The 24,340-nt window shown below is 43.4% G+C and overlaps 1 protein-coding gene across 1 annotated transcript in view; it reads right to left on the bottom strand.

Annotated features, from left to right (window-relative positions):
- Nucleotides 1–24,340, bottom strand: part of DDX27 (DEAD-box helicase 27) — a 45,024-nt gene that overhangs the window by 16,182 nt on the left and 4,502 nt on the right. Inside the window, exons 2-11 of the mRNA XM_073606294.1 lie at nucleotides 22,701–22,847; nucleotides 22,540–22,599; nucleotides 22,315–22,468; nucleotides 18,955–18,998; nucleotides 18,131–18,214; nucleotides 10,933–11,038; nucleotides 6,502–6,675; nucleotides 4,680–4,830; nucleotides 4,213–4,312; nucleotides 344–485 (exon numbers count right to left, since the gene is read on the bottom strand). Of these exons, the coding sequence (XP_073462395.1) occupies nucleotides 344–485; nucleotides 4,213–4,312; nucleotides 4,680–4,830; nucleotides 6,502–6,675; nucleotides 10,933–11,038; nucleotides 18,131–18,214; nucleotides 18,955–18,998; nucleotides 22,315–22,468; nucleotides 22,540–22,599; nucleotides 22,701–22,847 (1,162 nt within the window). The remainder of the gene's footprint in view (nucleotides 1–343; nucleotides 486–4,212; nucleotides 4,313–4,679; nucleotides 4,831–6,501; nucleotides 6,676–10,932; nucleotides 11,039–18,130; nucleotides 18,215–18,954; nucleotides 18,999–22,314; nucleotides 22,469–22,539; nucleotides 22,600–22,700; nucleotides 22,848–24,340) is intronic.

Here is a 24,340-nt window from a genome sequence, read left to right on the forward strand (position 1 = left end):
GTGTACAGTACTGTATGCCCTGTGTGAATGTGGCCCAACTACAGCATTATAGGAACATGACAAAAGCAGTTGCCTTCAGACTCTTTAGCTCTGTTTGAAATTGTACTTAACGGTAGAGAGTCACCTGCATGTGCACAACTCAGCTTTAGCTGTTGAGCTCTGTAGAGGAGGTTACTGCACTTGTTGGCTGTAAATGTGGAGTACAATAATACATACAGCTGACAACTCACCAAATTAAAAAAAACTTTTTTTTTTTTAAATTGTTATTCCTGGCCTAACAAATATAAAACATATGTAATAAAGTAGTGTAATGACCGATCACTTCAGTCTGTTCTTTACACACCACACACAACAGCTTCCCGATCCCCTTCACGGTTTGGTCGGATCCTCACAAATTCTTGGCGCAGGAATGGGGCCACATCTGTGTTACTATTTACAAAGACACGCACTGGATTGCGGAGAGACACAGCAGCCAAATCTTGAACCTGTAAAAGGAATGCAAATGTCAATAGGCTCATATGTCTTCAAGGAAACCTGGGCAATTTAAACAGAGCAACTTCAATGAAAACAATCAAAAAGATCCAGAAGACAAAAAAGGCAGTCAAATGTTTAATCCACAACTTTTCCTGCCAAACTTGACCCAAACCTTATTCAAGTTCTTAAAGTGGTTGTAAAGGCAAACGTTTTTTTTATCTCAATGCATTCTAAAAAAATGTAAGCAAGCTGCTTGCGGTTGAGGCACTCAACAGGGCTGCTTGGTGCAAAACCACTGCATAGAGCAGGTAAGTATAACAGATTTGTTATTTTGAGTGAAAAAGCAAAACAAAACTAAAAAAAAAAAACAAAAAAAACTTTACAATCACTTTAAGCCAAAAACAAGACAAACATAAAAAACCTATCGAAAAATAAATTTTATCGCAATATATGCTTATTTCCACAAGATGTCCTCAGTCTGAGGACATGCATCAACCAACCCACTTCTGTGAACCCATATTGCCCCAGACCCATCCGAACCCATGACTGGACAGTGAAATGAAAAGCAGCTCAACTCAGCGTCACTCTGCTCTTTCCTGCTATAAGCATGTGCCCTGTGCATGCATATGAACTGATTGACACTTCAGTCCTGCTGTACAGGGATGGCAAGGTTACCAGGTCAGATGTAAGTATTCTCACGGCTTATATTCACAAAATAAATTTCATGATATAGTACTGATTACAGAGCTGCAATCATTTGTGTCCATTATATCGACATAAAGTTCAGTTTTAGCTGCTCCAATTGCGGTTGAAAAAAACAAAAAAAATGTACGGTATCTAGCTTGTAAACGGATTGTACAAGAAAAAAAAAAAAATGTAATCGGCATGCTGAAGGGCTGGAAAATTCGTAGATCGCCACACAAAGATGCGGTGATCTTACATAGAAGTGGGTGCGGATACCCCCCGAAAGGTGCCAAAATTTGGCTGCGGTGGGAGGGGGTAGGAAGCAAACAAGCGGAGCTTGCCCTTTTTGAGTAGAGCTCCACTTTAACCACTTGCCAACCGGCTCCTGTACATATATGTCAGCACTTTGAAGATCGATATCTCGGTAAAAGCAGCAGCTGCTGCCACAACCGAGGTATCCATCTCTTCAGGAGCCGGTCGTGTTTACGATAATGGTGTTCTCTGCGGCGGATTCGCCACAGGATCACCGCCCCCCTCCCTCCGCCACTTACCGGAGCCGTCGGCAGCGATCGGGTCCTTGTCGTGGCTGGGTATGGAGACGAGTGAGGCTAAGATGGCCCCCACCCATCTCCATACCATAGCAGGGCAGAAGCGACGTCAAAACGTCACTTCCGCCCATACGTCTTAAAGGCACTTTTTTTCAAAATGACAAAATTTTTTTTATTATTATTGCATTTTAGTCTAAATATGAGATCTGAGGACTTTTTGACCCCAGATCTCATATTTAAGAGGTCCTGTCATGCTTTATTCTATTACAAGGGATGTTTACATTCCTTGTAATAGGAATAAAAGTGACCCAATTTTTTTTTTTTTTAAACAATGAAAAAATAAATAAAATCAAAGTAAAATAAATAAGAAAAAAAAAAATTTTTTAAAGCGCCCTGTCCCGACGAGCTCTCGCGCAGAAGCGAACGCATACGTGAGTAGCGCCCACATATGAAAACGGTGGTCAAACCACACGTGAGGTATCACCGCGATCGTTAGACCGAGAGCAATAATTCTAGCCTCAGACCTTCTCTAACTCAAAACATGCAACCTGTAGAATTTTTAAAACGTCGCCTATGGAGATTTTTAAGGGTGAAAGTTTAACGCCATTCCACAAACGGGCGCAATTTTGAAGTGTGACATGTTGGGTATCAAATTTACTTGGCGTAACATTATCTTTCACAATATAAAAAAAATTGGGCTAACTTTACTGTTCCTACTGTTTTATTCAAAAAAGTGAATTTTTTACAAAAAAAGTGCGCTTGTAATACCGCTGTGCAAATACAGTGTGAAAAAAAGTTTTGCAATGACAGCCATTTTATTCTCTAGGGTGTTAGAAAAAAAAAAACAATATATAATGTTTGGGGGTTCGAAGTAATTTTCTAGCAAAAAAAAAAAAAAAAAACGGTTTCAAACTTGTAAACACCAAAATCTCAAAACAAGGCTAGTCTTTAAGTGGTTAACTACTAATAGCTAAAACCCGAAAACCCGATATGTGGCCAGAATGCCCACTGTACATCATTAGTGTCTGTTCACGCAAAAAGTGTAATTTTATTTAACCACTTAAGGGCCGAACCTCTTTGTGAGATTTGTTGTTTACAAGTTAAAAACAGTTTTTTTTTCTAGAAAATTACTTAGAACCCCCAAACATTATAATTAGTTTTTTCTAACACCCTAGAGAATAAAATGGCGGTCGTTGCAATACTTTCTGTCACACCGTATTTGCGCAGTGCACTTTTTTGTGGGAAAAAATAAGACAACAGTAAAGTTAGCCCAATTTTTTTTTATATTGTGAAAGATAATGTTACGCCAAGTAAATTGATACCCAACATGTCACGCTTCAAAATTGTGCCCGCTCGTGGAATGGCAACAAATTTTTACCCTTAAAAATCTCCATAGGCAACGTTTAAAAAATTCTACAGGTTGCATGTTTTGAGCTATAGAGGAGGTCTAGGGCTAAAATTTTTGCTCTCGCTCTACCGATTGTGGCAATACCTCACATGTGTGGTTTGAACCCATTTTTCATATGCGGGCGCTACTCACATATGCGTTCGCTTCTGCACCCGAGCTCATTGAGACGGGGCAAGTTTAAAAAAAATATATTTTTTTTATTTATTTATTTTACAAAAAAAAAAAAAAAAATATCACTTTTATTCCTATTACAAGGAATGTAAAGATCCCTTATAATAGAAAAAAAGCATGACTGGACCTCTTAAATATGAGATCTGGGGTCAAAAAGACCTCAGATCTCATATTTACACTAAAATGCAATAAAAAAAAAAAATTGTAATTTAAAAAAATCGTTTAAAAAAAATGGCCCTTTAAAAGCTGTGGGCGGAAGTGACGTCCCTGCATTGTTATGGAGACGGGTGGGGGCCATCTTCCCCTCACTCGTTTTCATGCACAGCAAGGGTGAAGATCCGATTGCCTCCGCCGCTGCCGACGGCTCCGGTAAGCAGCAGAGGGCACTGGAGTGCGGCGGGAGGGAGGGGACCCTCTCCAGCCGCCGATAAAAGTGATCTTGCGGCAAATCCGCCGCAGAGACCACTTATCTTACACCAGACCGCTCACTGAAGGAGAGGATACCGGGGTTATGGCAGCTAGCTGCTGCCATAATAACGATACTCCTCTTCAAACAGCCGATGTATAACGATGGTGGGCGGTCCGGAAGTGGTTAAACGACCCGACAGCTTCTTTGGGACACATGATGATGATGACTGTGTTCTTGGGTCTCCACACCTGTTGTGGCCAATGGAAAGAGTTCCTTCTTTCCCTGTGGGATTACTACTTAGTTTTGTTTCTGAAGATGTAATGGAATTAGCTGGAACACAATCCTGATGGGAAACAACCCAAACTCCCAGGTAGACAGGACCAAACTTATTAACTATGGCAGGGAGATATCTGAAATCTAATGTATTCCTGACATAAGAAGCCAGGAGTTGAATCAGGCCTTCCAGCTCCCACCTATTGCATTTTTTTTTTTTAATATGACTTAGATTACAGCATCACCTCTTCGGACATAGTTGCGGAGAAGAGCAGTGTCTGCCGCTGGTGAGAACAAAGTCTAATGATCTCTTTCATCTGTTCTTCAAAGTATTCATCCAGCATCCTACACATAAAATAGAGAACAATTACTTCTCTGTCCATATGAGCCAGTTATTCATCTGTTACATGTTGAAACACCAACATAAAACGCCTTTGAGTTGTTAGGTTATTTCACCATTAGTATAAAATAAATGTAAGAGGATGATATACAGGTGCTATATTTCCCCACAGTGCTGGTCTTTGGAAAAAAAAAACGGTTTGTGTGTTTCCTTGGGGTCTTAATGAAGTCAGCACATGTACTGTATTGAATGAGGATAACTCTCTCCCTGTCATGAGCTGTAAAATTATAAAAATTAAATATATTTTAAGCTGTTTGGAGGATTAGCGCAAGCTGTGATGCAAAATCAAATGCATGGTTCCCATATACTCACCTATCTGCTTCATCCAAGATCAGCACTTCAATGGCATTGAGGCTGAATGAGGGGCAATTGTGCAGATGGTCAATGAGCCTCCCAGGGGTGGCAATCAGGATATCTGGACCAGCTCGTAAGGCCGCTTCCTGTGACTTCACATCCAAACCACCTAGAATATAGGGGAGATACAGATTGATCGTTAAGACAAAGCATAGCAAGGGCTGCAAACTACTGAAAATACAAGTAAACTGAAGGGGATTCCCAGTATACTTAGAGAATTCATGTGGAGCTCAACCTGCTGGTAAAATGTGACACTGGTTATGAATAGTTAGGCTTCAATGCTCATGGCTAGTTAAACCCAGGTTGCCCCATTGTGCAAATTGCAACATCTATGATCATGCCAAGGCCCAAACCCTGTTGACCAGTAGATGAAATAGGCGGCCTCGCCAGTCAACTGCGGTGGGCCAGAGCACTACCATGGCTGCAAATTGCATAGCAGCAAACCACTGGGTTTGAGAATTTCAGGGTCCTGAGGCCATAAGAATGAAAAAGTGAAATGTGCATGTAGTCAACTGGAAATCCTTCCTCCACATTCCCACGATCAGCTTACCAGAGGCACAGATCGAAAGAATAACTTTAGTCCAGTGGAAAAGCCTTTAAAACAGCACTTAGCCGAGTTCTTTATTAACCACTTCAGCCCCGGAAGAATTTACCCTCTTCCTGACCAGAGCCCTTTTTCGATTCGGCACTGCGTCACTTTAACTGACAATTGTGCGGTCGTGCCACGTGGCTCCCAAACAAAATTGACATCCTTTTTTTCCCACAAATAGAGGCTTTCTTTTGGTGGTATTTGATCACCCCTGTGCTATTTTTTGCCCTATAAACAAAAAAAGAGTGAACATTTTGAAAAAAAAAAAAAAAAAAAAAGAACCCGCATTATTTTTTACTTTTTGCTATAATAAATATCCCCCAAAAATATATAGAACATTTTTTTTATCGCAATAAGCGATTATTAATCGTTTTGCTCAAAACTTATAGCGTTTACAAAATAGGAGATAGTTTTATGGCATTTTTATTAATATTTTTTTTAAATGGCGGCGATCAGCGATTTTTATTGTAACTGCGACATTATGGCGGACACATCGGACATTTTTGGGACCATTGTCATTTATACAGCAATCAGTGCTATACAAATGCACTGATTCCTGTGTAAATGACACTGGCAGTGAAGGGGTTAACCACTAGGTGGCAGTGTAGGGGTTAAGTGTGTCCTAGGGGCGTGTTTCTAACTGTGAGGGGCGTGGTTGTGTGTGACACGTCACTGATCTCTGCTTCGATGACAGGGAGCAGAGATCAGCGACACTATCACCAAGTAGAACGGGGAGATGCTAGTTTACATTACCGTAGTTTACATTATCTCCCCATTCTTCCTCCCCATGAGGCGATCGCGGATATCCCTGCAGCGTTCGAGTCCCCGGGACCCGACTCATGGAGCTTGCCGCGTGTGCCCGATGGCCGCCTCTTAAAAGGGGAACGTACAGGTACGTGATTCTGCCTGTACGATCCCTTCTGCCAAAGTATATCTGCATGAGGCGGTTGGCAAGCGGTTAAAAAAATACAGTGGGGTCATTTATTTGTTACTGTGCCTACCATCATATATGTGGAACATTTTAAATACAGTATTGGTCCTCAATAATGCCAAAAAAAAGAAAGAGCCACGCGTGGTATTTAATAAAGTGGACAGTTTTAGTCTACTGCCTGTCAAGTCTAAAGCCTAACTACTTCTGCATTTTAAAGAAAACAGGCTACATGTTTCAAGAAATCTACCCAGCACACTCACCCACAGTTAGGCAGCAGGTAACCTCTGAGAACTGGGCCAGCTGTCTGGCGACTGTATGCACCTGAATGCCGAGCTCACGCGTTGGGACCAGAACCAGGACCCTGGTGACCGGTGCTTCCCGTGGCTTGTAAATGAGACGTTCCAGAACTGGAAGCATGAATGCAGCTGTTTTACCTGTCGGAGAAGATCACAGAAATATTACTATGCAAAAAACAAAAAACAAAAAAAAAACAAAAAAAAAAAAAAAAGGAGAAAAAATTGCTTTCAGTGTCATGCGAATAAAGTGCAGGAGCTGGGATGACAGCGATCATCTAAAGTTTACCATACAGGTGCTTGGTCCCATAAAAAATTGCATTTAAAATCGAGGAATACTTCAACAAACAAAAGCTGTCATCACAAAACACAAGTCACTAGCTTTGAAGCAGGACTTGGCACCCCTTATTCTGAAGGCTCAGTCCCCCCAAAAGGCATTTTATTTATAGAAAATGCCTGGCAGGCTGAATCCGCTGCTGCCTTCAAGTGAGCATGTTAACATAAAACTGGTACTGTCCACCTGGAAGTTTAAGTGTTTCCACCCATTGATATGCATTCCACCACCTTCTGCATTTTGCACAATCAAAAGAATAAATAAAAATCCAGCAGGCAGAACAGAAGTTTCTTATAGGGCCTAATTCACACAGTGGGTCTGATCAGGTCCACCTATCAGTTTTTCAGGCAGAGCTGATTGGATGATCCATTCACCGCTAAAAGGACAGACTGGTGTAAATAGACTCCAGTCTGCTAAAAAAAAAAAAAACCACCACACACAGACCACAACATTTTTAAAGGGGAGAAGTAATTTTCCATTTGGGCAGATCGGATCCGAGGGTAGTTGGGTGTAAACAGACAGCGGAGTAAGTTTACACTTGGCCACCCATAGAGCAGAGTTGGCTCTGTCCGTGTCCACTCTGATCTGATCAAAAGGGATCTGTGAATGGATCAGGACAGAGTTCGCCCCGTCTGAGAGGTCACAGCAGGTGTACAAACTCAGGACCTCCTGGAGATCTCATCAACAGAGCCCCCAACATATATCAAACTGTCAGGGGTCATGAGTTTGCCAAGATTTAGAAGAGCCATTATTTGGATGGACTGATCCTTTAACATAAATGTAAACTGAAGCACCACACCACTGCTAAAAGGTCCAGATATGACTTTATTCCAAAAAGTTTAGAGGGACAATTAAAGGAGAGTAGTCCAAGCGTTTCAGGTGTCCAAAAATTGCATAACTTATAATTGCATAAGTAATACAAATAATACATCTCAATTAAAATGTGGACTTAAGAATAAGTATTTAAATACATGTCTACAAATTAGCATATAACTCAAGCCAAACACTATACAATCCCTGGATAATCCCACCTAGCTTCACAAACACCATGCACATATTAATCCATTAGAGGAAGATTTAGGAGACTTTATTGTGTATGTGCAGCCTTAAGCTCACCATACAATCTGATTGTAAAATCTTCTCTGGGTCTACAATCAACTATGTAGTCTGCAGTGCCTGCAAGACTGGATACAAATTGATTGTATAGATAGGCGTGTCCTCATCATATTCTATCGTTTTGGTAAATCGGAAGGTGCCCATACACTATACAATCTGTATGTAAAATCTCGATAGAATTTCCTTTGGATGTACAAAAACTTATAGGATGACACAACTAATCTATCCAAACAGGCAGGCCCCTGCACTACATAGTGGATTGTAGATCTACAGAATATTGTATAGTCACCTTATGGCCTTGTCCACACCATTCATACATAAAAACGGATATAAAAAAAAAGATTAAAAAAAAAAAAAAAAAAAAAAGGGTAGAATTGACTTGCATAGATCACTTGGGCTTGGTCCACCATTTCTCTACAAGAACACAAAGTAAACAATTGTTTTCTATCTTCCCTGTTTACACCACAATGTTGGTGTAACGTGAAGTCTTTCTGTTCAGAAAAATGGATACACGTTGCATATTTCTGCACAAAAAACAAAAACACACACGACTCCAGTAATGTGAATGGGGCACATAGAAATCAATTGTTTTTTGTGTCCTTGCAGAGGCAGGTGCAGAAAAACACATCTCCACATGTGAACGATGTCTGAGAGGATGTCAAAGAGCTGTATATACACAGACTATTCAAAACACCACCACAGTACATGTCGGGGTATCTGCTGTATATACCAAAAAACGGCTATTTGTGATCTAAGAGTAAAGCAATGTGTTCAATTTAAAATAAATTATGTCAATTACAATGTAATCTGAAGACAGTGACCATGCACAAACAGTCTTAAAAAGGTGTGTGTGTGTGTGTATATATATATATATATATATATATATATATATCCCCCCCCCCCGTTTATCATTCTTGCCTCAATCTTCATGTTCAGTAAATATCATTTTGTGTGTATATATATATATATATATATATATATAATGTTTACTGAAGATTAAGGCAAGAATGATAAACAGTGGGGGATGTTGAAAAAGAAGAGTGGAGGAAGAGGAGAAAAAAAAAAAAACCTGTATTAAGGAGGATAGGTGTGGGAGTTGACTCCCGCAGCCCATCTAGGCCTCATCACCTAGAGTCAGGGGATCATGGTAAAGGAACTACGGAGTCCAAGATTTTGAAAACTTTTTTCAGTTTGTCCCTTAAAATTGTCTGTTAACTTCATGAACTATATATCAGCTGCCCAATCCAACCAATGTGCAAGTGTAGAGGTTTGCTTCCATAGGCAGGGATATAGGTACAGTATTTGCACCTTTTACCTCATGAGACTATTTGTACATTATCCCCTCATGAGACTATATTTGTGCACTGCCCCTATATTACTCACAATAGTAACTATGTTTGCTCCTTTTGTAAGCGATACACTGCACAAATATAGTCTCATGAGGTGAGAAAGCGCAAATATAGCGACTATTATGAGTGATATAGTGAAAATACACAAATATAGTCTCATGAGGTGAATAGTCCCTATACTTGCACCTTTTTAGCTCATGAGACTATATTTGTGCATTGTCACTATACCACTTACAATTAGGGTTGTCCCGATACCACTTTTTTAGGACCGAGTACAAGTACCGATACTTTTTTTCAAGTACTCGCCGATACCGATACTTTTTTTTTTAATGTCACGTGGCAGTGGTTTTTTTTTTGTTTTTTTTGGGGGGGGGGGGTGAACGGTGTATGTGTGTGTGTTTTTTTTTTTTTTTTTTTTTACAATTTTTATTTTTTACAATAATATTTTTTTTATTCTTTATATGTTTTTTTTTTTTTTTTTTTTTTTAATCAGCCCTGTTGGGGGGCTTTGGTGAGATATCAGGGGTCTTAACAGACCTCTGATATCTCCCCCTTGAGACAGAGAAAGAGACAGAGGATAGAGATTCCCCAGTCCCTTTCTCTGCAGCCTCAGCTGCACTGAGAATGAATGGAGAGAAGACAGCGGCTCCTCTCCATTCATAAACTGACACATCGTGATCACAAGAGATTACAATGTTTCAGTTATGTGAATGGACAGAGTCAGCGGAGAGAGACAGCAGAACGGAGGGGACAGAGAAGGAGAGGGGAACGGAGGGGACAGAGGAGAGGCACAGAGAAGGAGAGAGGAATGGAGGGGGACAGCGGAGAGACACAGGGAAGGAGAGAGGAACGGAGTGGGACAGCGGAGAGGCACAGGGAAGGAGAGAGGAACGGAGAGGGACAGCGGAGAGACACAGCAGAACGGAGGGGACAGCGGAGAGGCACAGGGAAGGAGAGAGGAACGGAGGGGGACAGCGGACAGACACAGGGAAGGAGAGAGGAACGGAGGGGGACAGCGGAGAGGCACAGGGAAGGAGAGAGGAATGGAGAGGGACAGCGGAGAGGCACAGGGAAGGAGAGAGGAACGGAGAGGGACAGCGGAGAGACACAGCAGAACGGAGGGGACAGCGGAGAGGGCACAGGGAAGGAGAGAGGAACGGAGGGGACAGCGGAGAGACACAGAGAAGGAGAGAGGAACGGAGGGGGACAGAGGAACGGAGGGGGCATGGAGGAGGACGCAGTGACAGTCAGCGGTGACAATCACCGCTGTATGTCACTAAAGCTGCTGAAAGCCGCTGGGGGAGAATCTTGTAACTCCCCCACGCGCCGATCACAGCTGTCTTCCAGGTATCGGGGGAAGCATCGGGAGCATTTGCCTGAGTACAAGTACTTGGGCAAATGCTCGGTATCGGTGCCGATACCGATACCGATACTAGTATCGGTATCGGGACAACCCTACTTACAATAGTCACTATATTTGCTCCTTTTGGAAGTGAATAGTGACAATGCACATATATGGTCACATGGAGGTGAAAATCCCCATTGAATTCCATTATAACAACCATATTTACTTTATTAAACCTCATTCTCTCTGCTCACCAGTCCCAGTAGCAGCACAGGCACAGATGTCTCTTCCCAACAATCCAACAGGAATGCAGGCCTTCTGGATAGGAGTGGGCTGGTTGAAGCTAAGAGAAGAAATTGCCTGTAACAGAAGAAAGTAAGAACTTCCATAAAAATTTGCATATTGAAAACAATTCCCAGAATGTTTCGCAGGGGTGGATGCTGAATATGAAAACCAAAATGCCATCAAACTCAATGGAAACATTTTAAGGGCTAGCTAACACTTTATGATTTTTGAGAAAGGAATCAAAACAAAAAGGAAGGGGGGTGGGGGGTTGTATGGGCAAGGTACCACCATCCAGATACTCTTTCCAAGCCTGGGGAGCCAACAGTAAAGGCCTTTACTTCCGGGGATTTAAGTCACCAGTTCCGCATATTCTTCAGAGTAGACAAACTCATGCCAATAAAAAACATTTTTTTTGAGAAATTTCTCCCTCAGGCCCTTCTCTGTGGCTACCAAGTCCTCCATCGCATTCATTTCTGCTATTTTCTTCAGCCAGACGGCAACTGTGTCTGCTTCCAGAACAGCGGGATGCAGCTTTTCACAGCTGTGAGCAGGAGTGGCAGGATAGATTTGCTCGGAATCTCGTGGTGGTACATAAGGAAGAACGCAGGATCCCTCTCCAACTCTCTATCAGTGAACTTTTGAACAATGCGGTGGACCTCTGTCCAGTAGGACTGCAATAGCCGGCATGACCAGAAGACGTAGAGAAGAGAACCAGCCTCCTCCCCACATCTCCAGCACAGATCCGAGCACTGGGGAAACATTCTATGAATCTTCACCGAGGTATGATACCACCGGGTCAACAACTTGAACCCAGCTTCCTGATGTTTCGCACAGATCGAGGTTTTATACAACAGAAGCATTCTGTCCACTGGTTTCTCTGTAAATTGGGGCTCCAGCTCCCGTTCCCATCTAGTGATATATGGAAGTTTGTAGTCTCGTGGAAAAGCTATCAGCAGTTGGTAGGCCATAGAAGCTGCATGCTGTATTGGAGACTGTTCCATACACAGTATTTCAAATGTAGTAAGGTTTCTTTGAAAGGGCTCAGGTGCAGGTAAAGAACCCAGGAAGTGGGCTAGTTGTATCTTTTGCCAAAAAGACAGGCCCTCCAGATTCAAATCTTTAAAGACCTGTTGTCTAGTCATCCATCGCCCGTTGACAATGAAATGACATGCCTGTGATCGCTCCACCAACCTCAGATCATGAAGTCCAGGGCTGAAGACCAGATTGCAGATTATGGGGGTGAGCGGCGATGGCGACGGTGCGACAGAGAAATCTCTGAACGCCTTAAGACATATCTTCCGCGTATCTCCAATCGTTAGGTGGTCTGTAATTTGGCGAGGTACAACCATGGTACCAACTCCAGTGGGATCTCAGCTATAGCCTGTTCCAACAGCACCCATTGCTTAAGCGAGCTGTGGTGACACCAGTCCAGGACTCAGGTCATATGGCAAGCAGTGTGGTAAAGGTTGGCCTCCAGTAGGGCCATACCCCCCCATAGCTTTGGAAGTCTTAGTATGGATGGTGCCAACCGAGGGAGGTTTCAGGGCCCATAGGAAAGTGGTGAAAGCTTGATTCACAGCCCTAAGAAAAAAACTCAGGATATGCACTGGGAGTGCCTGAAAGTGATACAGCAGGGATATGCAATTAGTGGACCTCCAGCTGTTGCAGAACTACAAATCCCATGAGGCATAGCAAGACTCTGACAGCCACAAGCATGACACCTAGAGGCAGAGGCGTGATGGGTAGTTTTGCAACAGCTGGAGGTCCACTTATTGCATATCCCTGTGATACAGCTATCTTGGCAAAACATTAATTTTCACTATACTACTTCCAAACCAGGAAAAAACAGTCCTTTCTGCCAAGACTGAAGATCTTTTTTAATAGTTGTCAACAAGGGAGGGAAATTTATAGAGAACGCATCTTCCACCCTATTGGGTAAAAGTATGCTCAAGCATTTTATATATGCTGTGGCTACTTGAAGGGGAAGTCCACCCTTAGTACTGTGGACATTGAGGTCGACATAGAAATGTTCAGCGCCTCCGATTTCTGATAGTTTATTCGGAAAGATGAGAGTGCCTCATAAGTCTTCAGCTCCAAGAGCAAGTTAGGGACAGAGACCAGAGGTTTAGTCAGAAAGAAAAGCAAGTCGTCTGCGAACGCTGCAATCTTTGGGGACAGAGTTGCATACAAGGGCAAGCCAGTGATGTCCGGGTGATTTCTGATGGAACATACAAAGGGTTCCAGGGTCAGAATTAATATGGGGGGGGGACAGGGGGCATCCCTGACGCGTCCCATTAAATATCCCAAATGATTGGGAGAGGTTTCTATTCACTTTTACTTGAACCCGAACCCAATGCATCATCCGTTGCCCCAAGCCCAGAAACCTAAGAGTCAGTCAAAAAGGTCCAATCCACCCTGTCAAGCGCCTTCTCGGCATCAGTCGAAAGGAGCAACAGGGGGATCTTTCAGGCCTGCGCGGCGTAAATCAGATTCAGCACCTTAGTGGTATTGTCCCTGGCCTCTCTCGTTGAGACAAACCCCACCTGGTCGAACAATTCAGGCAGGGGGAAATAGAACAGGTAGAAGGGGACAGGGAAACAGGAACACAAGGGAAGGGACACAGGGAACACAGGAAGGGAAACATTAACGGCCAGGAACTGTAAGCCCCCCCCCCCCAACAGGCAAGTTGCCTGCTCAGCTCATGCCCCAACCAAGAGCTTACTAAAGAACACTCAGCAGGAGCCAAAAGCAACGGTCTCCCTTACTGCGGAAGCGTAATTACACGCAGTGAGCAACGACTGCCTTATCCCCCTAAACATACAGCCCTACCCACCATCCTCAAGCATTTAGACATAGCCATGTAATCCCCATCAAATATATCGCAAAGATTATTGCCCAATGGGGCACTTAACCAGTTCAGTTTATCTGCAGGTGAAGCAGAGTAATTTAAACTTGTTGACCCCAGCGTTTCCGGCACTCGAGCTAGCAAGTGCCCTTGGTAACACCCCAGGGTTGTTGCAGTAAAAGGTTCGGCAGAGCAGCACAGGATGGGGGTAGTGGGGGAAGGGAGTTTGCCTGCAGCAGGGGACAGCAACAAAGAGTCAAGCCTTGTAGCCAAACAAATGATGCCCAAGGTAATGTGCCATACACTCACATCCCCTCATCGCAGGAGTCACATTTCAGGGTCATTCCTCCTCGCTGGGGGTTGGTCACCCCTCTGTCTTCTGGAGGAGCGGCGTGGTAGGCCAGACCTAAAAAGACCAAAACATTCCCCTAGAGCGGGACTTTTGAGGCACTACCATCAATGATGCAATGTAAGTAAAAAATATATAATTTTATTACAAAATTCAAAAGTACAACAAAAAATATATACAAAAATACAAATCAAACACAAACAATATATACAATGGGATACATCAAAAAGCCATGACATGTAATTTGGACACAACTGCATCACATTGAGAGGAAAACCAAAAGTGGAAATGTAATAAGTCTCACTGAACCAACGCGTTTCGGGGAATCCTTCATCAGGGTTCATTAAGTGAGAGTTACCATCTAAGAAATTACAAAATTAAAAAGAAACATTAACATCACACACAAAAAACAGATAATATTCCCCCCACATCCAGTGAAGGTATGTGTGAGAGTCATACTCACTTCCAAAATACATGTGCTATAGAAGTATCCAAAGCATAAAATCAGCTTTACAACGGTCTCCCAGGCCATGTGCATACAAAGAGAGCCAGATCGCGGACCATGTAGAGTAAAATTGTAATGACTGGTGCATATAATGCAATCCCAATGGGTGCTGAAAACCGCATGAGCGGTACGGACTCGGCGCTTTCGGGGAGGCGTGGCACGGTCCACGCTCAGGGGGCCCATTGACAGGACTTGACGTAGGGTGTATCCCTTCAGGCTGACAATGAGTCAGCTGTTGGGAGGTGGGAGGAATTAACATAGGGGACGGATCTTGGCTTCAGCTGTTCGGCATTGTAATCAGCCGACAGCGTGAGGTGTGTGTTATAAATACCGAGTTCATTCACTCTGATCTTGTGATCGGAGGAGAATGCCTTGTTGATACTATGCTGTTGGACTGATTATACAGGTAACCTCAGTGGTGTCTGGCTTTTACCATTTAAATATGTTTACCCATATTAGAACCTCGTTTCCCCTTTTCTAATTAGATCCCTCTCTCTCCCTTACTATCTGCAGCTTTATGGTTGTCAGCCCGGACCCAGAGTCCTCCTCCTTCCCCCTACATCACAACCTGTAGGTCTCCCCACATTTCCACTTTTGGTTTTCCTCTCAATGTGATGCAGTTGTGTCCAAATTACATGCCCTTGCTTTTTGATGTATCCCATTGTATATATTGTTTGTGTTTGATTTGTATTTTTGTATATATTTTTTGTTGTACTTTTGAATTTTGTAATAAAATTATATATTTTTTACTTACATTGCATCATTGATGGTAGTGCCTCAAAAGTCCCGCTCTAGGGGAATGTTTTGGTCATTTTGGATTTTTGGGATGTGGCACACCCTCTGCTTAGTACTACTCCCTGTCAGAGACCTCTTTTTCTTGGTAGGCCAGACCTGGTATCCCTAGTGGCAGAACGAGGCTATCTGCCTGGTAGCGGACGCAGCCAGTCCTGGATAGGCACCGGCTCGACGTCCAAGAATGCAAATAGGTCCGGAAAATCAGTGTGGAGTCTAAGGAGAAAGGAAGAGCTGCCTTTACGCACAGTCAATTGAAAGGGAAAACCCCAACGATATGTCAGCTCAGAGTGCTGCAAGATCCCCAGTAAGGGCTTTAGCATGGCCCGCCGCTGCAGAGTGGCCCTGAATACGTCAGGAAATATGGAGATTTCCATGCCATCAAAGTCAATCCACCCCTTGGCCCAGGCAGCACGGAGCACTTGTTCCTTCTGCCCATAGTGGTGCAAGCGACACATCACATACTGTGGGCGTTCCGGATCAGTCGGCTTAGGCCTAAGTGCCCTGTGTACTCTATCAAATTCCATACTGACAGGGGGGGTCAGAGTCCAGGACTCTATGCAGGATCGCTAATCCAGTCTCCTGCAAGTTCTCCAGGCCCTTTGCCTCTGGCAACCCCCGGAGCCGCAAGTTGTTTCTGAGGCCCCGGTTTTCCAAATCCTCCAGATGGAGTTGCACCTCCGCAAGGCTGTCCTGTGAGATGCATGGCCCTGCTCCAGTTGAGCGACACGGTGCTCTAAAGCACTTCCCACCGACTCTCCCTTAGAGAATCGATCATTGATGATGTGCACCTTGGTTCGGAGCTGCTGGAAGTCCCGACGGTGCTGCTTCTTCACCCACAGCACCAGCTTCTCGATGTCCGCTTTTGTGGGGAGGGCTCGAAGCAGGGCCCTGATGTCTGTGTCTTCCTGCGGTGTCTGCGTGGTAGATCACGAGCCGCAGGAGTTGTTGAGTGAGGGATCCAGGATGGTCGGTAGTCCAGCGAGCCAGATACCTGTGACTGGAAAGCGGCCATAGAAGGAGAAGGAAAGTCGGTGCTCCGGTGAATGCCACGTGGCTCCGAGATGCGGGCCGTAGGGGAAGAGTTAGATGAATCCTGGAAAAATCTGCTGACTGAAGCCGTTAAGGCTAGCCTGGTCCTCCTGCATTTAGAGTAACTCATGGCAGGTAAAAAGCACACTGAAAAGGGGCATAATAGCCGAGTCAGGCAGGTCGGGAGCTCCAGCAGTGAGCGTCTTCACTCCGCACTCCATGTTCAAGCCCCCCCCCGACCGGGATACTTATCCAGGTCAGTGACACACTGGGTAATGAAAGTAAAGATGAGAACCTGAAGCTGGAATCTTTAAAAGGAATGGAACAGAAATATGAAAGTTCAAGGCAAATGCTCAATAAAAAAAAAAAAAAAAATAAAAAAAAAGTCGCTCAGTGGTTATCTACCAAGGGAATTGAGCATAGTTTTCTATTATGGTTTTAGCCATTGCTCAGTATATATAGTAGCAGCTTTTATTTCTACTGGAGATTTAAAAATCAAGCAAGTAAGACCTAAAAGCAGGAAGACTTAACATAGTAGCCACTAGTAAATTCAGCAGGTCCCACTAACAATGGGCTAGCATACCATGACTAGACCCAGCAGTGAAAACCAGGGCCCCTGAGCTTCCATCCTGTACAACTTCCCAAGACCAACGTTATCTATAGCTACCTAGCATTAGGTAGAGCAATGGTCACCAACCTTTTGGACCTCACAATTTTGATTCCCTTGGTCCTCGGGACCACTAACATGATTTTTTTACATGCCTTCTACACACACACACTATGCCCTGGGCTCTCTACCCCCCGCCACCTTTCACAGAGGCATCATTGTACCTCACCCTCCTTATCCAGCCATGTGCTTGAGCTCAGTGCTCCATACCACAATCTGATCACCGCTGCCATTGGGAGTTCACAGGAGACGAAACAAAAAGAGGAGACACTGGGTATCAACGCACATTGACAGTATTGACTGTCAACATGCATGGAGAATAACCCTGGAAACAACATTGGGCGGTATATATCTGTCACAACGTTGATTCGCGGCAGAACCCCAGGAGACCATCACAATTTTCTCGTGGCCACAGGCCACTGGTTTGGGACTGCTGAGGTAGAGTACAAAATGGTTAAAACTGTCAATTTATTTATTTTTATTTTTTGTGCCGTCTTGTCCCACTGGGGCAATTTCACTCCACTTTTTGTTCCAAAGACACAACAGCAAGGGAACTGAAAGCTCTTCAAAGTGAGACTAACTTCCCATTAAGAAGTGTATGTAAAATAGGTATTCCCATTGGAAGCTTTTCTCTCGATACTTACTGTAAGTTTTTGGAGTTGTCATCACTCTTTGTCAATGGTCCCCAGGACACAGAGAGAGCAAGAATTTCCTCACTAGAGGCACAGACACCTGGTACCTAAAATCCTCAACCAATGCCCTTCACCTACCGGAAAAGTGGTATAGAAGCAAACTATTTGACCCCCATAAGCTACTGCAACATCTGTTACTCCTGTTTGTATGCCACAGCTTCTATAAAACTCAAATATTCTATAGCAAATTACAGATCATAATAAACTAGAAAAAAGGCTCATAACTGCAATTCTGTATTTAATGCATTTGTATATTCAGTTTTAAATTGTGTTGCCTACTAGTACCTTTAGCAGGGGTCGAGACAGATTCATGTCCTGGAAAGTCAAGCTTTCATCAAACTGAGAAGCATCTTCAAAAAAACCAGAGTTCTGAAAATCAAAACATATAAATGAATAAAACATTTAACTGGCAAGGGCCCATACACACACACACACACACACACACACACCCAGATGCCGCCCACATAACACACATTTGCAAAGGCAAAAGGGTGGGCTTTAATGTCTACACGCTGCACATATGGGTCACTAGGCAGCTGATGTCTCTGTGCGGACAGCATGCACACACAGCACTGAGATTGACCTGTCAAAGACAGCTCTCTATCCCCCACTAACAAACGGTAGCTGGGGCAGGACTGGCTCCCGATAACATGACCACCGTGACAGCGAATTACAGTGGTCACATGTTCGTCAATCCTTCCCATTCCACTTGGAATTCAGAAGCTTTTAAAGAGATGCTGGGTGGGAAGGGGTAAGAACTGGTTTACAATCCGTAGATAGCATGCTTGTGGAAGTTTAGACAATTACTGATGTCTGTTATCACACAGCATGGAAACAGTTGAAATCTCAGATTAGGTTTCTATTGCAGTCTGGGTTCTCATGGGCCAGATTTCACCAACATCTTTTCTGGTTATAATGCAAAGCAGTAAGAGGAAATCTCTAATAAGGACAAAGACAGCAAAAACCTAACAATGTCCAATCTGTCCCCCATCAAAGAAAATACAAAAACAAAAAATGTCTTGCTGGAGTCAGTCATTCTTTAATTTGATTAGGTGAAAAGTTGAGACAGGTTGGGTCATGCAAATATCACAGTCATGCAAATATCGTACCCCAGTTCCTTTCTTCTTCTTTTTTTCTTTAACTCTTAGTGTATCTGAATGAGAAAAAATGCAGAAGTCATACAGATGGGTGCACTTGTATACTACTTTATCCAGTTGTGGACTGCCCACTGCTTCTTTACTGCGGACGGGTGGCCGCTCCGCACTGATTCACATACATGTACATAATCCAGCATTTCCAGGTAAGGAGCGCACGCCCCATCTGTGCTGTCATTCGGTACAGCACAAGTCGGTTGGCAGGTCCTGGTCAATGATTTATGTCTGGGACCTGCAGACTGGCTTAGCAAATGACAGTACAGAGCCCTGTGTCTACTAAAAAATCAGCACACGTTACACACATTAGACATTGTTAGGCACACAGTTAACCCTTTGATTGCCCCTTGATGTTAACCCCTTCCCAGGCAGTGTTGTGCAGTGACAGTGTATATTATCATCACTGATTGCTGTAATAGTGTCACTATTGATGTCATTGCCACTCAGTTCCCACCCAGTGTCAGATTGTTCGCTGTGCTGTCCCACTATAAGTCGCTGATCACTGCCATTACCGGTATAAAAACAACAGTTAAATAAATATATATTACATATGCACATATATATCTATATATATCTATATATCTATATATATCCCATCGTTTGTAGACACTATAACTTATCACAAACACAATCCAATCAATATACACTTTTTGGGATTTTTTTTTTTTTTTCAGACATGTAGCAGAATACATTTTGGCCTAAATTTATGAAGAAATAAGTTTGTTTTTTTCTCATTTATGTGATAAAAAAAAATAAACGACCAAAAGCTCTATTTACATGAACAAAAAATGATATAAAATTAAATTTTCATACAGTGTTGCATGACTGCACAATTGCCAGTTAAAGTAGTGTAGTGCAGAATAGAAAAATATAGAAATATGCCCTGGTCATGAAGGGGGGGGGGGGGACCCAGAGCTTAAAGTGATACTAAAGTCTTGTTTCATTTTTTCTAAAAATAATAAACAGGTCATACTTACCTGCTCTGAGCAGTGGTTTTGCATAGAGCAGCCCAGATCCTGGCCCCTCCCTCCCGTCAAATGCTCCCACAACAAGTAGTTTGCTATGGGGGTACCCGAACCGAGCCGCAGCTTTGTGTGTCCATTCAGATACAGACTCTCGGTTCGGCCCACCCCCCTGATTGGCTAACTGATTTGATTAACAGCGGAAGCCAATGGCGTCAATGCTGTGTCTCAGCCAATCAGGAGGGAGAGTCCTGGATGGCTGAGGCATTCACGCACATCGCTGGACAGAGCTGGGGCTCAGGAAGTATTAGGGGGGGCTACTGCACACAGGTTTTTCAGCTTAATGCATAGAATGCATTAAAGTGGATGTAAACCCAATGTCATCCTTTCTAGACTACTGCCATAGGGGTTATATATAAGGATATACATGCCTCCTGCATGTATCTTTACCTGTCAAATGTCTTCCCTCTGTCTGTTATTAGACCCTAAAAACTGCATATTCTGTGGGTGGGTCTGTTGTCTGGAGCTCGGTGGGTGGAGTCATGATGTCAGTAGACTACCCGCCCACCTCTACACTCCCCTTGTCAATATGCATTTTTTCCTGTTTATTTCTAACACTGAACTTCTGCTATGATCTCTAACATCCAGTGAAAAGACAGGAAAGTAACCACATGACTTCAGCATGCCAAATCATGCTGAGGTGTGGAACAGCCAATCCTTGCAGAGCTGCTGAAGAAAGGAGTGGGGGTGGGAATTAAAAAATAATGCCTGTGTCTTAGGCTGTCACTCACAGCAAGGGGGAGGATTTGACAAAGTTTTTCTCAGTTTGTCAAGATTTTTCTCACTGAACAATAAAAGAGGATTGCTCAGAGCTGGATTAACTTTGTGTGGCAAGACTGGGCTCAAATGATAGGAAATTTTATACTCTACAGTATATCAGAAAAAAAAAAATTGGGTTTACATCCACTTTAAGCTAAAACAACCTTCTGACTTTACAACCACTTTAATTGATAATAATCATCTCCAAGATTTCAACCCCTGCCATAGCACCCACTGTCTTGTTCTCGCTCCCTACTTACATGTACTAGGCTACCGTATTCTCTACTGACTCTAGCATTGTTACCTTCCTGACTCAATTCATGTTCTACATCTGTATTTTCCAGCATATAGATTTATGTTTGCCTGTGGTTATAATGTCTCTAATCATCCATAAAGAAAAAAGGAAAAATTTAATTCTTAGAAATAAAAAAAAAAAAAGTCTGCTTTTGCCTGCTACTAAAACCTATCCACCTTCCTGTGTGTTTTTAAGTCTCAAAATTTATAGTGGTTCTAATGGTATACAGTTTCTGCATGAAGGTAAATAACCCCTTCCATGATAAGCTCCCCCCCCTTAAATATTTACATGTCTCCTCTTTCGATCCAGTGCTGTGCCTGTCTGCAACAATGCTGCGCTCTCTTCCATATATTCACAGGACACAGAGCCAGGAGCCCTTGGCTTCTGCTGCTGTCAATCAAAGCCTGTGAAGAGGGAGCGGGGCCGGGCTGCTCTGTACTCAGGAGTACACCTGCATGAGTGCACCCACAGCACACAGCATGCTATGGGGACACTCAGAGTAAGAGGAGGAGCAGACAGTGCCAGTGGGGGACCCCAGACGGGGAGGTAAGGTGCCGCTCTGTGCAAACCCATAACATGTTTATTATTTGAATTAAAAAATCTTTACAACCACTTTAAACACTCTACAATCTTTTATGCAGAGGTGCAAGAGAGTAAACAAATAGACTTTTATAGAGTGTACCACTGGGAAGATTTCTGTTCACTAATGGTGATACCACTGGGTCAGGAATTCAAGGAAAATCTCCCAAACGGGAACATAGAGGTTAACAGTAAAGTGGAGGAAAGTTAGAATGTTCCAAACAGGGACTTTGGTGGCAAAAAAGATGGGGCAGGTTCTAATCTGCCTATAAGGCCTCATTTCACATGGGTGCACTACAACATACACCCATGTGAGCTGTGTTTGCAGGCATGGGGATGCACACGTTCTGTGCATCCTCATGCAGAAAGTCCTATTTATGTCAATTGGGATCAAGCAGCTGCATGGCCCCCAATGCCAACTGCCTGCATTCAGGGTTGTGCATCCGCAGCCTAACAGATGTCACATTGGAAACAGCGGTTGTGTTCATGCAACTGAAATCAATAGGACTGCCAGCAGAGATTCACGGATCACCTGTGCAGGCAAACATGAGCATACGCTGTAGCATGCCTGTGTGAACAAGGCTGTAGGAGCAAAATCTTAATGCAACAGCCATTCAATTGTAAAAGTGAGGCTAGAGAAAAGGTGCCAGTGAAGAACCTTACCTGCTTTAGTTAGAACAGTTTCCTCCTCTGATGAGAATTCCTCCTCGCTCTCCTCATTGCTCTCTTCATTATTCTCCTCCTCATTCTCCTCCTCCTCCTCACTCTTTACGTCTTCCTCCTTTTCTGACTGTTGAGTGTTTTTCTCTGCTTTTTCCTGTAGGAAATGGAAAGACATCAGAATGCTGATCCTGGGAGGACAATACAAATCTAGGCACAGCTACTGACCTGGTTCTTCCGCTTCTTTCTCACCGACTCAATCTTCTCATCTAAGCTCGTTGCGGTTCTCTAGTTTAGAAGGAAGATCAAAGCAGTGAGATTTACAAAGGCCTCATCATCTACATACACAATTGGCAGGGGAGGGGGGGGGGGGTGTCTTTTATTGGTACCTTTTTAAGCTGCTTCATAACATCATCCATCACCCAGCTGTCATCACCCTGTCCTCCATCCCGCTCTGCAAACACAAAATCTGCATTGAAGTCCTCACTGCGTTTATGGTTGGCTTGCTTCTTCTTTCCGAGGACAATTGGTTGCTCCTGTTAATGGAATCAATGACAAGTAATCATCACACCCTTCAGCTCCATTCAGTGTTCGCTGTATTTAGCAGTCAAGGGTTACTGGAATCATACAGCTCTCTTTCTCCAATTATACAAGATACACAGCAGCCAGTGTTTACCAATGACCTCCTAGTCCCGTTATTATATTAAAAATGAAACCTGCCATTGCTGACCTGTCCTATAAAAAAAAAAAAAAAAATGCTATGCGACTGGCTATTATACTTAATGGCTATGATGTCATACGCCTGCAGATATCTTCTGTGCGGGGTGCTACAGCATTCCCTGTCTGCAGATTTAACAAGCCACAATGAAGGTGCCCGTGTCTGTAAAAAAGGTGGCGGTGGTGGGCAAAAGCCACAGCTGATTATTGTGCCCACCCACCACACTCTTAACAGCAGCCAGGACTGACAGGTGGTGGGCACAATAGTCAGCATAGCCCTGGCTCACACGATTACATTGTCTACAGCAGCCTGTGCATGCACTGGGCTGTCATAACGTAACAGAAGTTTAACTGGAGATGGGGGCCTAAACGTTTGGCGCCCCTAGGAACCTTTGCTATAAAGTGCATTACCACCTGAACGCCTGCAAACCTATTTTTATCATCCTCTGAAAAACGATCCACCGTAGATAGCTTTTCTGGAAAATATGTATACCAAGGCAGCGTTACATATTTTCCAAATTCTACACAATTTTTTTGTTTTGTTTAACCACTTGCCTGACCGGCTAGGCACATTTACGTTGGTAAAGTGGTTAGTTACCGCAAAACGATATACCAGTACGGTCAGCCCCTTTAAGAGCCATAGCAGGCGGCGCTCGCTGCACGTCGAAGGACCCGATGCGCTTGGCCAGTGGGCGCGATCGCAGGCACGAGCCAGAAGGGCGATGTGTGTGTGTAGACACATAAATCCCTGTTCTGACCGGGGAGAAGAGACACATCTGCTGTTTGTAGTAATTACATACAGCGATATGTCTCCCCCCCAGTCAGTCCCATCCCCCCCACAGTAAGAAACTCACACATTTAACCCCTTGATCGCCCCCTAGTGTTAACCCCTTCCCTGCCAGTAACATTTACACAGTAATCAGTGCATTTTTATAGCACCGATCGCTGTAAAAATGTCAATAGTCCCAAAAATGTGTCAAAAGTGTCCGATCTGTCTGCCATAATGTCGCAGTACCGTAAAAAAAAAAAAGAAACGCAGATCACCGCCATTTCTAGTTCTAGTAAAAAATAAATAAAAATGCAACAAACCTTTCCCATAGTTTTTAGACGCTATAACATTTGCGCAAACCAATCAATATATGCTTATTGCGATTTGTTTACCAAAAATATGTATAAGAATACATACTGGCCTAAACTGATAAAGAAAATTTTTTTTTTTTAAAACATTTTTGGGGATATTTATTATAGCAAAAAGTAATAGTTTTTTTTCAAAATTGTCCTTTTTTTTGTTTATAGCGCGAAAAATAAAAAA

Source organism: Aquarana catesbeiana, linkage group LG12, assembly GCF_042186555.1.
Source record: "Aquarana catesbeiana isolate 2022-GZ linkage group LG12, ASM4218655v1, whole genome shotgun sequence".
Lineage (NCBI taxonomy): Eukaryota > Metazoa > Chordata > Amphibia > Anura > Ranidae > Aquarana > Aquarana catesbeiana.